The 14,260-nt window shown below is 44.1% G+C and overlaps 1 protein-coding gene across 2 annotated transcripts in view; it reads right to left on the bottom strand.

The window, feature by feature from the left end:
• GRID2 (glutamate ionotropic receptor delta type subunit 2) overlaps window positions 1-13,024 on the bottom strand; it is a 763,919-nt gene extending 750,895 nt beyond the window's left edge. For both annotated transcript variants that reach the window (XM_054202856.1, XM_054202857.1), the window contains exon 1: window positions 12,937-13,024. In XM_054202856.1, the coding sequence (XP_054058831.1) occupies window positions 12,937-13,024 (88 nt within the window). The remainder of the gene's footprint in view (window positions 1-12,936) is intronic.
• Window positions 13,025-14,260: the final 1,236 nt, after the last annotated feature.

The raw sequence follows: 14,260 nt of genomic DNA, 5'->3' as shown, positions 1-14,260 counted from the left end.
ATTCTACTGCAAAACTGGGGGCCAAGCTGAAAACTGTTAGAAACAGGCATCACTAGCCATATACCTCAAATATTTACTCCTTTATGTAGGCTGAGAGTGCGAAAAAGTCTCTAGTAGGCAGTGGTCCCCACAAAGAGTTTGCGGTGCCTTGAACTAAAATACTAATTTAAGAGTTAGGCTTTTCTTCACGCCGTGACTCCTCTGCTCTTTCTGGGAATTATGGAGATTTTTAAATAGTACTAATCCTCACTAGCAGATGGTAGTAGCACTTTGTCAGAGCATTATTACATTTAAGTTAACACTTTGGAATTTTAATGCAACAGCTCCAAGACATACTCCTCAAACCCCTCCATAAAAGAGCCATTTCAAAGCTTACATCTGCATCTGCTGCCGTCCACTGACTTCTTAACATCAGGAAAAGCGTCCTTTGAAACAGCAGTATTAAAAATGATAAAACATCTTCAAATCCAAAATGGTCAGTGGGAATCTGTGAAGCAAACCGCAACCGATAACCTCTGTTGTATTGCTAAAGCAACGCTAATAACAAAATACCTCTTCATGGCACTTACTCCTGAACCTGTCTTAAAACCTAAATGCTGGTTATTCCTAAGTAGCAGACATTTGATTATTCATTGCAGATGCCTGGGGGTGAGAGGGAAAGGAAACAGCACACACTTGTGCTACAGGGAGGATTAGGCAGAACGAAGAGATGGGGCTTACAGGGACGACTTTAACAGCTTTCAAAGCACCAACACTGATAATTTCAATATTCTATTTGTTACTGCAAGCTAGTGGTACAAAATGATGCAAGGACCTTGTTTATATAAAGTTAGCCTCTCTCTCCCTTTCATGTTCTGGATGGGAGTCTATAAACCTAGTATTTTCTGAAAACAGTTGTACTCCTTACTTGACAAAACACAAAGAGCCAATTAATTCTAGCCTCAGGGACATTTGGCAGTCTTACAAAAAATGGGGGGGAAAAATGCATCCCTTTAAAAAAAAATGCTAAAAAAACCCCCATGGTACTTTAATGAAGAGCTTTTTTTTATTTATTTTGGGTTTTTTTTCACTCCTAAATTCTGCAGATGATTTTTAGCAATAACAATTTCCAAATGCTATCATTATATACCTTCCCCTGAGGAAGTATTTGCCTCCTCCCTCCCATACGTCATTCAGCCCTGTTATTAGAGATCATTGATCTCAAACAGAAAAATATTTTTAAGCCTACTATCCCCAACTCTTTTTGTGTCTCTTGTGGAGGAAATACAGTCCATGGCTATCCCTTTGGCTGCTTTAAATGGGGGTTGGACAAGGCTGGTGTTGACAGAAAACCAGATTTTAACCTCAACAGCCCCAATGAGGACATATGCCACAAGATAAGTGTGAATGCAGATCCACTCACCACTCTGGCACTTCACTGAAGAGAGGTGTAACTTTTAATGCAGCTATTCAGCTATTCAAGAGAGGAGGAGAAAACCAGCGGTCCCCTTCTCACTCCGTAGAAGACACCGCAGGCTGTGAATCCAGAAGCACGCTGCATTATTTTCCCTTTCCTTCCTTCCTAAATTAGGTCAAAAGTCAATGGAGCAGAAGCTGTGGCTGTGCGCATCCCTTCCTCCTACTCATCAGCCACAGAAGGGGAGCCTATGTGGAGGCACAGTACAGACCGACAGTAAAACGCTGCACAAAGGGAGCAAAGGAAGATTATTTAATCAGAGGGATAATGCTAAGGCACAGGGAGGTACAACACGCTCGGAGTTATCCTGGGAGCAGTGGGGTGGAAGACAACACTGCAGTACTCTTGGTTTGTATCTGTGTACAACAGTAGTAGGCAATACAAAGTTAAAATGAATCTTGCTTTTCTGCAAAGTAACTAGGTACAATTATCAGCTAAAGAAAAAACTATTAAGATCCACCACACAAATCAAACACAAAACTATAGAGGCTAGACAGGGAGAAACAATCCCATTTTCTAATCTGTAATTTAGTTTCTTTAAGACTTAATATTATCTTCTAGATATATTGTTCTCAAAACATCGTTCGCATTATATTATTATTCTTTTCAGTAATATTTGGGTCATTCCAGTGCCTCGCTCCTTTGGATTTCCCAACTTTCCTTATACGCATACACATATACCTCTTCTGTAAGGCCTGTCACAAATGTTGAAAGTCCAGTCTCCAGCCCACATGAGTGTAACATTACCTGCTATTCCCTAGGAGTATCTTGCACTCTTACAAGGTTAGCCTGGCCCATCGCTCAGGGCAGCCCCCTCCAAATGTTTCCTGCATCCCGTCTCCACCCAACTCCCACCACTGCGAACCACAAGCCTCCACCCCCTTCCAAAACTCTCATGTAGAAGGCACCACCAGAACCTTCCCCACACTACTCCTGCTCCCAGAGCCTCTCTGCTGCAGAAAAAGCCCAAACAACGCTTTGTTTCCTGCCTACTTGTGCTGTCCTTTACCTGCAAACTCCCCCTCTCCTTGCAGCTAGACACAGCATTGATGATGTCCCTAAGACATCACCCTCTGTGATGGCGACTGCCAAGTGCTGTTGATCATTCCCAGTCTAGCTTATATACTGTATGCAGGCCATGTTTTTCTCCTGCTCACTCCCCTCAGCCATTTTATTTGACATAGTCCCTATACTCTTAGCAGCATTGGCAAAAATGAGAGAACTTTTTCAAGTAGATGGGTGTTTCTCATCTATCTCCAGGATGCAGTCCAATTCCATAACAGGAGACATACTCCAAGGAACTTGAAAAATAATTTCTCTAGTTTGTTTCAGTAACATTTCAATAACATTCTAGAAACTCCGCAAGGCTACCTAACAAGGCTTCAGGTGCTTTCAGAATCACTGATTATATCTAAACATCTCTTTGAAACATAGTAGGGCGTTTTGCAACATATATTGTTCCACCTTACCAAAAAGGGCTCTTTTCTTTCTACCTAGACCTCTTCCAAAAATGTACTATAAAATATTTGCTCAAACAAGAGAAACCAAGAGACAGCCAGCACATGTGCATAACCATACATTAGTTCCTGTACTAGGTAAAGCCAGAGAGTAACATGTTGTCAGCTGATAACGACTGTTTTTATTTTGCCAATTTAACCAATTGGCAAAATAAAATAAAGCAGTGTAGGTAATGATTATACACACATTGCTGGCCTTCCTTTCCCATCAACTCTCTTACCTCACAGCACTGTAACTTTTGTTAGCACGTGCCCAAAGCCAGGGAAGCACTGACATCAGCCACGCTGCATCTGCCCTGTCAGTACATCCCTGTAGACATATCTACGCGCTTTCATTCCTTCGTACCTAGAGTGATCATTCACGAACATGAATGAATGAATCTGTCTCTCAAAAGAAGTCAGAAGATCTGCAACTTTGTCTCCTGGTGTACAAACTGTCTGAGTCGCAGAGAGATCCAAGCCCTCTCTTTTACTACATCTTGAAATCTTCTGACAGCCAATTTTTTTGTTTCATATTTGTACAGCTTCTATCTCAGTGGGGTGCCGTTTCACGATTTGTATTCACGTTATGACTTCCTGCAAGTAAAAAGCCTCCCAAATCTCTGTGTTGTTACTAAAGGTAGAAACTAACATCATCCACAATTACAGAAAAATCCAGTCAGTTGTTTTCAAAAAGAACAATCCCTCTGATTACAGAAAAAGCATGTGTTTATACATTGTATATACATGCATAAATACATACCCCATTGCTAATTAGTAATCTGTATCATGGAGCTGGAAATTTAAGTAGTACCCGAGTAGTACATTTAAAAAGATATTGATAGCAAATATATTAGTGGATATTCTGCAATAATGCTTAGCTCTATACATTCACAAAGGGGAGAGCTGAAGAAAGACTAGCTTTAGGCACAAAACCCAACTTTTGGGAGTATATTTGTCTCAAAAGAGGTCTAATAAGTGGAATTCCAGGGAAATAAAAAGCAGCTTTATCTGTCCAAATAACAGATATTTGTGTTATGATATGTTTAACTTTATTCTTCCTGGACAGAAAAAACAACAGATATTTAAGAGTATAGATCATAGCAACCATCGCAACTGCTTGCCATGAACTTGGAATACAAGAGAGAAATAAATGAATAAAAATAATGAAAGGGAAAAGTATGTGTATTTTAACACGACCAATAATAGCTGTTGCCTTTCACTTGCCATTTAACACAGAGCCCGTCCTGTGCACTGGCTGGGCACTGCCAGTACTCTACAGTGGCTTTGCGGAGTGAGAACCAGATCTTTTCTAATGTCTTTTTGCCTTTATCAACTCTCCAGTACATGAAATGGTTTAAAAACATTCTCAAATGTTTAAGCTGCACACTGTAAAGACTGCGAGAAGGCAAAAGCCACACAACAGCAAATATCCTTGCTTAATAGTGTTTGGTCCAAAGATGTCCCCACTGTGTGCTTTCAGCCCGTGGTATATTGCCAGACAACTTTTAATACTGGTTGCAATCAGTGAGGTAACTGTGCAATAGTCTCTTGTCACCTGAGAAAGGCAGCTGACATCTTCAAAACATCTCAATGGCTCAGGACCCTAAGCTCGACTGGCAGTCAGTCAGACTTGAGCTCCTGCACACTTTAAAAACAAATCGAGTTACCATCTGTCATCAGCTCTGGGTCCCAAACACAGGTTTTGAGTTGGAGTCCCAAGGCAGGGAAGCCGGCCCTGTGCACATTTTCATTTCTCTATTTAAAAAGGATTTGCAAAAAGAGTCATTGTTAGATTGTATATGTTAAAATAAGGCACAGCAAATCCAGGCCTGACATTCAGGTCTGCTGCTACGCCGTCCTCTGCTTTCTCTGTAGCTCTCATCCAGAGCTACTTTCCACGGCACCAGAGTGGTGCTATTTGATTTTGATTTATCACAAGTGAATTATTATAATGAAATCACCAACTCGATTTAAGCCTCTGAGAAAGATATGGTTGGACTAACAAAAAATTGTTCTGCAAAACAAGCAATTATTGTTAGGTTCACTAGATATTGGCCTTGGCAATCCAACTGATTATAGAAAGTTAATGATTTAAAAAGCAATGAAGAAATAAGAGATTAAATCCTTTAAATCTGCATGAAAGGCTCCAAGAGGAATTTTACAGTGATTTTCACTGCATATTTTATTAGATGTGTTATATTTTATTCATAGGTAAAGCAAATATAACAATTAGGAATAATTAGCATTTCAGCACAGAGTGTTATCTAATAGGTTAAAATACACATATAATTCTTCATTTAAATTCTGTGTCTTCACATTTTCCCCTTTCTGGTTCAGAACTTTTCCATTTAGCATAGCACTTATGGGAACGTTATACAGCTCCAAAGAAACAGAGAGAACTAGTGGCTCTCGTCTTTGATATCTTACTTTCCTCCCCTCCTTGCATTTTTACTCATTTTCTTTTTCAATTTCCTCTTGAGCATAGCTTGTCAGATAAACCCAGCATAACTTTCAGGAGACTTTTTTTCCCTTTCGTCTTTTTTACCACCCTACTTCCCACTCATTCGAGAACTAATGTGTGCAATGGGAACCTCCTTTAAGTCTAACCCTGCACATACAAATCCATCAGTTTACAGTTGACTAAAACGCCAGTATTTGTACCATCTCTTCCACCACAACTTTAATGCTACAGAGGAATACTGTACTTACTATATTATCCTTTCTCATTAAGCAAGAGTCACTTTTTATGTGGGTGTTGTGTTGTTTTTTTTAATGCAACACTCAGAGCTCGCAGAATATGCCTTCTTGAGCTGATGCGGTTACCCCAGACCAAAGCAGGAACAAGGCTCTCCAGCTGAAGTGCACTCTGTGGTACAATACAGAATACAAAATACCGCCTTCTCTGAATTAAGTGTATTATCACTGAAACTAGGATATAAATTTTGAACCTTACAAAATTACAGCACTGCACAATTTCGAGCCTGTTCCCTTGCCAAGTTTCATAACTGTCATCCAAACGCCAGTACATTTCATCTACTAACCTTCACTTTCAGCCTGTGTCCTCCCTGTTACACGGATCAGTTATAACTCTCCAAGTCACATAAACCATTATTAATTACAGCGCTTGCAGACACAAAAGAATCTTTCCCTTACTCCATCATCTCTCACAACCTCTTGGCCAACAATAACCAGAAACCAAAGCCTGACTGCTATAATGAAGAATAGCGGAGGAAACTGCCCTGCAGGTGCTCATGGGAAGAGACTGAAGTACAGAAAGATACGGCAAGTCACACACCATTTCCTCACCCGTTCTTCCACTAGGTGCTTCCATTTTAGTCTCTATGTTTAAATTACTACTTCTACATCAAGACTAGACAATTAAATTCTAGTTTGTAGTGGGAGACAACAGCACTTCTTCTCCTTGTGCTGCTTCAAATGCATGAGCCAGCTAAACTCTGTGCCCAGAAGGTTTTGCCCAGACCTTCCTTACCTGGTGCTGAGGATGGTTTAATTAGCACAGCGCCACACTTATTTAACATGCATTTAGCACATATTCCATGCCAAGTATCACAGTGCAACAGCTCAGTATTACACCCTCTCCAATACAGTCTGCTAGCCTAGGTGAGCAACAAAGCCATGGTCAACTGTAGCTCCTTTTGGTAACTACTGTAAGGAACAGGTCAACTCCTACTTGCTAAGGGAAATAGCAGATAACGCAGGAAGACAAAGTAACATCACAGAAGGAAAGAAATCACATCTGTATCCAAGAAGCCCAGCAGGAAGCCAGTTGCTAGACCATCGATCAGTCTAGAGTACAAAATGCCCCAGAGAAACATGAGTTTTCATGCCCAGTTCTCAGCCACCACAACAGTTTGCCGGCAAACTGTGTGTTATGCTTTACTCTTGGGCTGTGACTGTCATAACTTGCCTCTTGGCACGCCTAGATAGCACAAACAAACAGGCTCTCGGAGATGGGTGTCAGCATGACCGGAGCCATAAATGGGACTGTAAGGCCTATAGGATGCACAGGTGTGGAGCCATCCAGGTTTTGACAGACATGCCAAGCCCTGCCTCTGAAATCAAAGTTTTCTTCCAATTTCACTAGGTTAGATAATAACTTACTCCTCCTTGAATTCAAATCTAATTAAAAAACCAAACCAAACCAAAAAAAAAAAAAAAAAAACCAAAACAAAACACTGCCACACCAACAAAAACTGACATCTGAATTTGCAGATGCAGAAAGGAATCCGAGTTTCCCCTCATTACTAGTGTATCATCCGAAGTCAACATTTTGTACATACGAAGCTACCATGCGTCATAATTTACTGACATAACATGTTTTCAGAGTTTGATTATTTTCTCATATTTGCTCAGAATATAGATCATTTTGTGAATCTGTTTCCTTTCCTATTGGTCACTTCTAAGTCCAAACAGCAACAGTAATTGTCTATGTCTAGTAAGATTTTAAACACTGAAGATATAAAACACAAACTATGTTCGGGGAGTGTGTAGATGAAGAAAGTTTTACCGTGCTGTCATATGTAATTCAGGTAATTAGGAAAATTAACTAGAAATGGATAGCCAAATAGAACTACTCTTTCATATAAACTATTTTTTAAATCATTGTTAACGTGCTGAAAAAAAATAATCAAGCATTGTCAATGGAGTAGCAGTGAAAAAGAGTAAAAATACAAACCTCAAAAGGCAAAAGCCTCCAATAAATTTCAGCAAAAAACAGACTGTCATGGCAGATTATAGATAGCTATATATCAAATGGAAGAAAATGATGTGAGTTCAAGTCTATATCTAGGGAGTAACCTAATGGCTTACAAAAGTCATCTCCTGCCAATACCGCTTGCTTTACAGGGCCAGGGAGTGGAAGAGAACCATACTTAATGCCTTTGTTCATTAAGTTAAATGAACCTTAGTTGGTAGGTTTATGTAGTCACAGTCTTAAAAGATTTTTCTCCAGTGTGTTTTTTCAAAGATGGCATTGTGAGAGTAAAGACTCTGTGCATCCATAAGTACTCATCTGAAAGCGCACAGCAGCAGCAGTGATTGCCATGTCAGGCATTTGTTAGGACACCACTTGAAAATGGATGGTTGGGTTTTTTTCTCTGTCTTTATCAAGGACAAAGGACTTCAAGTAACTCTAAGAATTATTTAAGAACGTGAAAAGGAGCCACCTGCTGTAGTCAGCAATCCACGGGCTCAGTTTAAAAAATTCTTCTGAAGTCAACTAAGTGACTCACCTGGATTATGACAGACTGGATCAGGCCCTGGTGATCACTAAGAAACACTCCAGAAAGCAGTGACACCTAATGGCAAACACGCCTTCCGAGGATAGCAAGCCGTAATCTATGGCATGGAAAATTATTCCTCTTTAGCTGCAGAGTAACTAGCACTAAAACACGTTACAGGGACTGAAATGCTATCACAAATCTAAGCACCTGGGAGACAGTTTAAGAAATAGCGCACATACAAACACAGAGTATGCCATGCATGCTGTGCATTTAAGTAGAACATAGTTACTAATAAAACCCACTGGCTGCTGAGCCACAGTGCACTGTATTCCAGGTCTTCATCCATATGTATGTTTAAAATAAGTAACCTTGGCACATTCTAGAGCCTGAGAAACAGAGACCTGATCTCTCATCTGTGGACACTATAGGCATATAGGCATTTTTTAGTAAGTCTGTTTTGCTTGCTTGTCCTGCGCTTTACAAAATGTATGTGAGAATACTGTAATGAACAGTTAGTGGCATACACTACGTACCTTCTAATGAAGCTTTACCAATAGCGCAGCAAATTAAATTCCTGTTAACAATACACAACACAATACAAGCCAAGCTGCACTGGAGTACAACAGCTTACCAGACGAAACATGGATGTGCATACCATCAAGCTAGATGACTCCCTTTCCTTCAAAAAAAAATTGTACATTTTAAGGGCACTACCATATCAACAGGAGAAGTAAGCAACAGGCCACATGCCAGAATTGCCATGATGTTATTATCCATGGTACAGAAGAGCTTAAAGGTATGAACCAGCGATGCTGGGAACTTGCCTAACACAAGGAATGCAGCAGTCCTGGCTTGTAAAGTCTAAAAGCTAAGAGGAATAAGGAAAGAGCGGATCTAATTTTCTCTCTCAGAAAAAAAATACAGTAGACATATATTTTTATATATATTAAAAGCATATTTATAAATATATGCCAAAGTGCATGTAATATATATAACTATATATTGTATATATTTCTGAACTTGCCATTGAAAATAAAAAAGCTAAGGGCAGTATGCAACTGACTGCGTATGACTGAAGCCACTGATAAACATTAAAAAAGCAACTTGAAGTAATCAGGGTGCCTGAACTATTGCTGCACACTGCTGCAATGAATTAGCCTTTAAAAATACTTCAGTGTATACTAAATACAAATACTCTTGTACCATACTGTGTGACCACTGCCCTAGGTGATTTTGTTGCACCTAATACACACGTGTTTGCATATATGTTTCTATAGGCACAATAGGAACCATATGCACATACAGATGTACATATCGAGGGGAAAAAAATGAGCACAAAGTAGAAAATATAAATGCATGAGACCATCAGCTGTAGAAGATACAAAGCATACACAAACTGTGCAGTTGACAAGGAATGCCACCTAATCCCTGCTTAATTAAAGCACTGTTCTAAACTCCTGTTTAGGGAGTGAGGAGTGTGGGACGACTGATGTATGAAGAAAATATCAGTCAGCGTGGCTAATCTCAAAGACTTGGGAGCTTTCGAGCTACATAAATCAGAGCGACTTTTTGAATAGCCTCATAAAACACAAAATCATTGCCATTCCACTCACGACTTTCAGATTCTTCCTACAGCATACAGATCATTAGGAAACTTCTAAGCAATCAAGTAATGTGGGGCTGATGAAATTACTCAATCAATGCATGGGCTGAGAGAAGCAGCATAATACAGAATTGCACAGTTTTGACATGGTAACCCTGCCCCTTTCTTTTTTATATAGGGGTAAGGAAAATTACAGTAGAGTCGATTCATTTCAACATTTTCACAAGAGTGCTTAATGTAGTCTTTCTGAACTGCCAGTTCCTATTTATAATAGCAGGGCAGCGGAAACGTGCAGACTATAAGCAGCCCTCCCAATGTTTAAAATACGAGATAGGGAGATGTTTATTTTTAAATGTGTGCATTTACATACACACAGACCTGCTCTAATGATCAACACCAGCAGCTGTAACCATTCAGAAGACAGAAATATGAAAAAGCGTATCACAGATAAATACGAGTGACTGTACCCCTCCCACTGCCATCACCAAGTCATTAATCTTTACTCACTAAATTCTAAGATTTTCTGTCATTGTCTAAGAGATGGCTGATAACATACAGATACAGAAAACATCCCTTTACAGGAAACACATCAAATAACATGTAGGCAAGCAAGATAGTTAGTGCATTATACTGAAAAAGTATATGCTATTGGAAAAAGGGTACGCACAGGTAACGTGTTATTTCTTATGACCACCTGCCCCTCCCAAACGTGGGAAAATATTTTCCATTTGAATATCTTAACACTGTAGAATGACAAAAAGATAATGCATTTATTTTGTTTGTTGCCTAAGGCATCGGTACTACCTCTGGTAGCATTTCTTTCCCCCTGAACCGAGCATTTTGGTTTTTTCTTTGGCTTTATGAATTTTTCTGCAGTTAATTTGTTCATAGAGTAGCCTGCTACTGCTTTTGCTAACTCATATAATAAATACAGTTTATTATTTATGTCTAAATATTTTACACATAAGTTTACTCAGTACAAGTGGAAGAAAGCAAAAGGGGGTCAGAACATCCAGGTCACAAAATACAGTGGTGTTACTAGGAGCCAAATTTTCATCTGCAAGCTGTACAAAGTTGGAATATTTATCTGTCTACCCATTTAGTGTTAAATAGTTCTAATTTCAGGTCATTTATTTTCAGTGTATTCATTTTAGTAGATTTAAAGCTCTGTGTAACAACTATCATTTTGCCATTTTCATGGCAACGTAAACCAGTCTATAAAGAGGTAATCCCCTTGTCAACTGTACTAATTTTCTCTCAAGACAAATTAATCGTGTGAGAAAAAACTACTTTGAGCTTTTCTTTTGCTTTCAATGAGGATTTATTGTGTTGATGTATCTAATCACTAATGGCATTAGAAAAAACATTAGTGGTAGAATGTGTTGCACCCATCATATGTAAACAAGTGAAACAAACAAAATTGTCGTTAACACAAAGACAGAAAAGGTATCGTCTCCCTTGATGCTAGTGCAAAGGCATGCAGCTCACCCAGCAACGCTCCTTTTAGCCAGGAGGATGGGAGACAAGGGATTGCAAAGAAACTCTTCATCTGCTACACAGTCAAAATTTCCCCCCAAATCCTAAGATCTGATCAGTTTGTTACAAGCTCCTAAGAAAGAAATCGCAACGTAACCGTCTCCTACTGTCGCTTTAACAGCCTACAACTGGGAAGAATTAAAAATGAAAAAGTCATTCTCCCTTTAAAAGGAGGGCATAAAGCCCTGTGCGATATTTGATGCTCCAGTCGCACACAGCCCTAAGGACTGACCCCTATAAAGTTGCGGTACCCAAGGGGAGCGGTAGCCCGTGGGCTCGGGGGTGGGGAGGGCTGCACGAAGGGCTGGCGCATCGCTGCCCAAAATCTCGGTGTCCTGCAGGACAGCTCTTGGCGGCCGGGCTCTTCCCGCTTCCCCTTTCACAGAAACCCGCTACGGATCCCCACGACAGGCACCGGCAGACATATTTATAAAGCCAGCCCCCGGGGGAGAGCGGCAGCTGCCCCACGGCCGGGGCCGGCACCGCCGCGGGGACCTCCCCAAATCCCTGGCGGGACCCTACCCCCAAATGCACCTTCCCCGGAGCAGCGCGGCGCCGGCCGCCCGCCCGCCCCCGCCTTCCCAGGCTCCCGCTCCGCCTGCGTGCGGTGCCTGCAGATGGGCGAGCGGCCGCGGGGGAAGCGCCCTCCTCGCCTCGCCTCGGCTCCCCCCGCGCATCCCCGGCCGGCGCAGGGGGGCGACCCGCTCTCGCCGGTCGCGGGAACAAAACCGCCGCTCGGCAGCGGGGCTTGGCGCTTCCCAGGGATGCGCCCGCCGAGAGGGGATGGCTCCGGATAACGGGGAGGGGGGAAGCCCCGGCGACCTCTCCCCGGGTGGGAGCGCGGGCAGCGCCGTGCGTGGGCATCACCCGAGCTGCCCCGCCGTGGCCGGGAGGGGGGGCCCGACGCCGCTGCCAGCTGTCCCCCCCGCCTCGCACCCGCCGCCGGCGGGGGAGGCCGCTACCCTTCCCGGGAGCCGCGGCCCCGGGAGGCGCCCGGCCGGGCCGGCGGGGTGGCGGCCCGGGAAGGGGGGGGCGCGGGGCAGCCGGAGCACCCCCGCCCCTGCGGCCCCCCCCCCGCGGGAGAGGAAGCGCTCACGTTGCCAAACCACCTGTTCCGCCGCGGGAGAAGAAGGCGGGATGGAGGGGGGATGTGAAGGAAGGAAGAGGGGAGGGGGGGTTGCGTGGCCGACACGGTGGTGTGGGAAATACGAGGAGGCTTGGTGTCCCCCCCGGCCCGAGGGCGAGCCGGGCCAGAAGGAAGGCAGGCTGGAGCTGAGAGGCTGCGGGAAGGGACCGGGGAAGTGTCCGAGCCCTGGCCCCCCTAGATCGTGAGCCGCGCAAAACCTCAAGGTCTAAAGCACGCACGTACCCCGCCGACAAGAAACCTTTACACAGAGCGGTAGGGGGGAAAAGAGGACGCCTAAGATCCTGGTGGGAAGCAATTATAAGAGGGGAACAAACAAAAAAAAGCAAGGAAGCAAGGGACAGAAGAGAGCGGGGGCTGCGGGGGGAGCGGGGGAAGCCTGCCAAGAGAGGGAAGGTTGCAAAGGAGAGCTGGAAAAGTGTCCAGCAGCACCGGCAGACGCAGCACCCCCTTACCGATATGAATGATTGAATCTGCAATCGTCGGTTTCCAGGTTCGAGTCCAACAGACGGACACGACCAGGATGAGGGAGAAAACTTCCATCTCCTCCGGAGGTCCAGGCTTTGTAACAACAGATCTCTTCGCCCAACGGTGCCACCGCGGAGGACAGCGCGGCGCAGGAAACCCAAGAGTTTGAGGTGCCGCCGGAGGAGCGCGTAAATCCCGGTGTCTGGCGCACGGCCGCGGCTGGGCAGGGAGCGAGCCCGGGGCTCCGGGCGCCTCTCTCCTGGGCGAAACCCCGGCGTCACTTCGGGGGGCTCCTGGGCAGCACCAGAGTTGCTGGGAGCGCCGGCAGCAAATCCATCCAGCCCGGGCGCCGGCGCGGGCAGCGGACGCCTCTGCTGGTCAGACAATCCCCATCCTTCCGCCGGGTCCAGGGATCCGCTCGGTCCCGGCTGCTGCACAGCAACTTCCAACCCACACCACGCACAGGCTCACACGCACACACACACACGCAGACACGCACACACACCAAGCACAGACACACACAACCCCTCTTGGCCAGAGAAGCCCCAGGAGCCCGCAGCAAATAGCTCGCCTTCAGCGAGGGAGGAGGAGCGGGCAACCGGGAGAGCAGGCGATCCCCCTTCCAGCAACCAGATTCCTGCAGGAAAAGCCCCCCCGGAGGCCAAAAAACAAAGTGAACTTCAAGGTAATGCAGATAGTAATGCAGAGATTTCCCCCCACCCTTCGCTTAAAAAAAAAAAAAATTGCTTCCCACAACTGGAGGAAAAATTTTTTAAAAAAAGAAAGAAATCTGCAAATCAAGCCCGGCGTGCTGTCTCTGTCGCGCAAGGTAGTGGTTGGCCAGGGCAGGAGCGAGAGGAGGAGTGCTCGGAGCAAGGCAGAAGAAAGCAGATGATGGTCTGCAGGTTGGTTTTGGAGCTCGCTTTGCTGGTGGGATGCAGAGAGAGCTGGCAGCTCCAGCACCAGCCAGCACGTTGCCTAGAAATGGATCACCTAGGAGAAGGAGAGAGAGCGAGAGATAAGTGCTATCAGCCGGAGAGGGAGAAACAGAGAGAGAGAGCGAGAGCGCTTCTCTCTAATAACCACCTCCTCCCCCTATCTGCAATACGAGGGAGAAACAAAATAGAGCTCTCATCTCCCTTGAAATCTTCAGCTGGGACTAAGGAAAAGACATAGGCAGGAGTGCATACAGCCTAAAAATACATTGGGGGAGGGAAGGGGGGGCGGGGGGAGAGGGGGGAGAAGATCTTTTTGAAGTGTTATGCTCAGCTTAAAAAAAAAAAAAAAAAAAAGGAAAACACCCCATTTATT

The sequence above is a fragment of the Rissa tridactyla genome, chromosome 5 (assembly GCF_028500815.1).
Source record: "Rissa tridactyla isolate bRisTri1 chromosome 5, bRisTri1.patW.cur.20221130, whole genome shotgun sequence".
Classification (NCBI taxonomy): domain Eukaryota; kingdom Metazoa; phylum Chordata; class Aves; order Charadriiformes; family Laridae; genus Rissa; species Rissa tridactyla.
The sequence above is the reverse complement of the archived record's forward strand: the minus strand, read 5'-3'. Positions and strand labels throughout refer to the sequence as shown.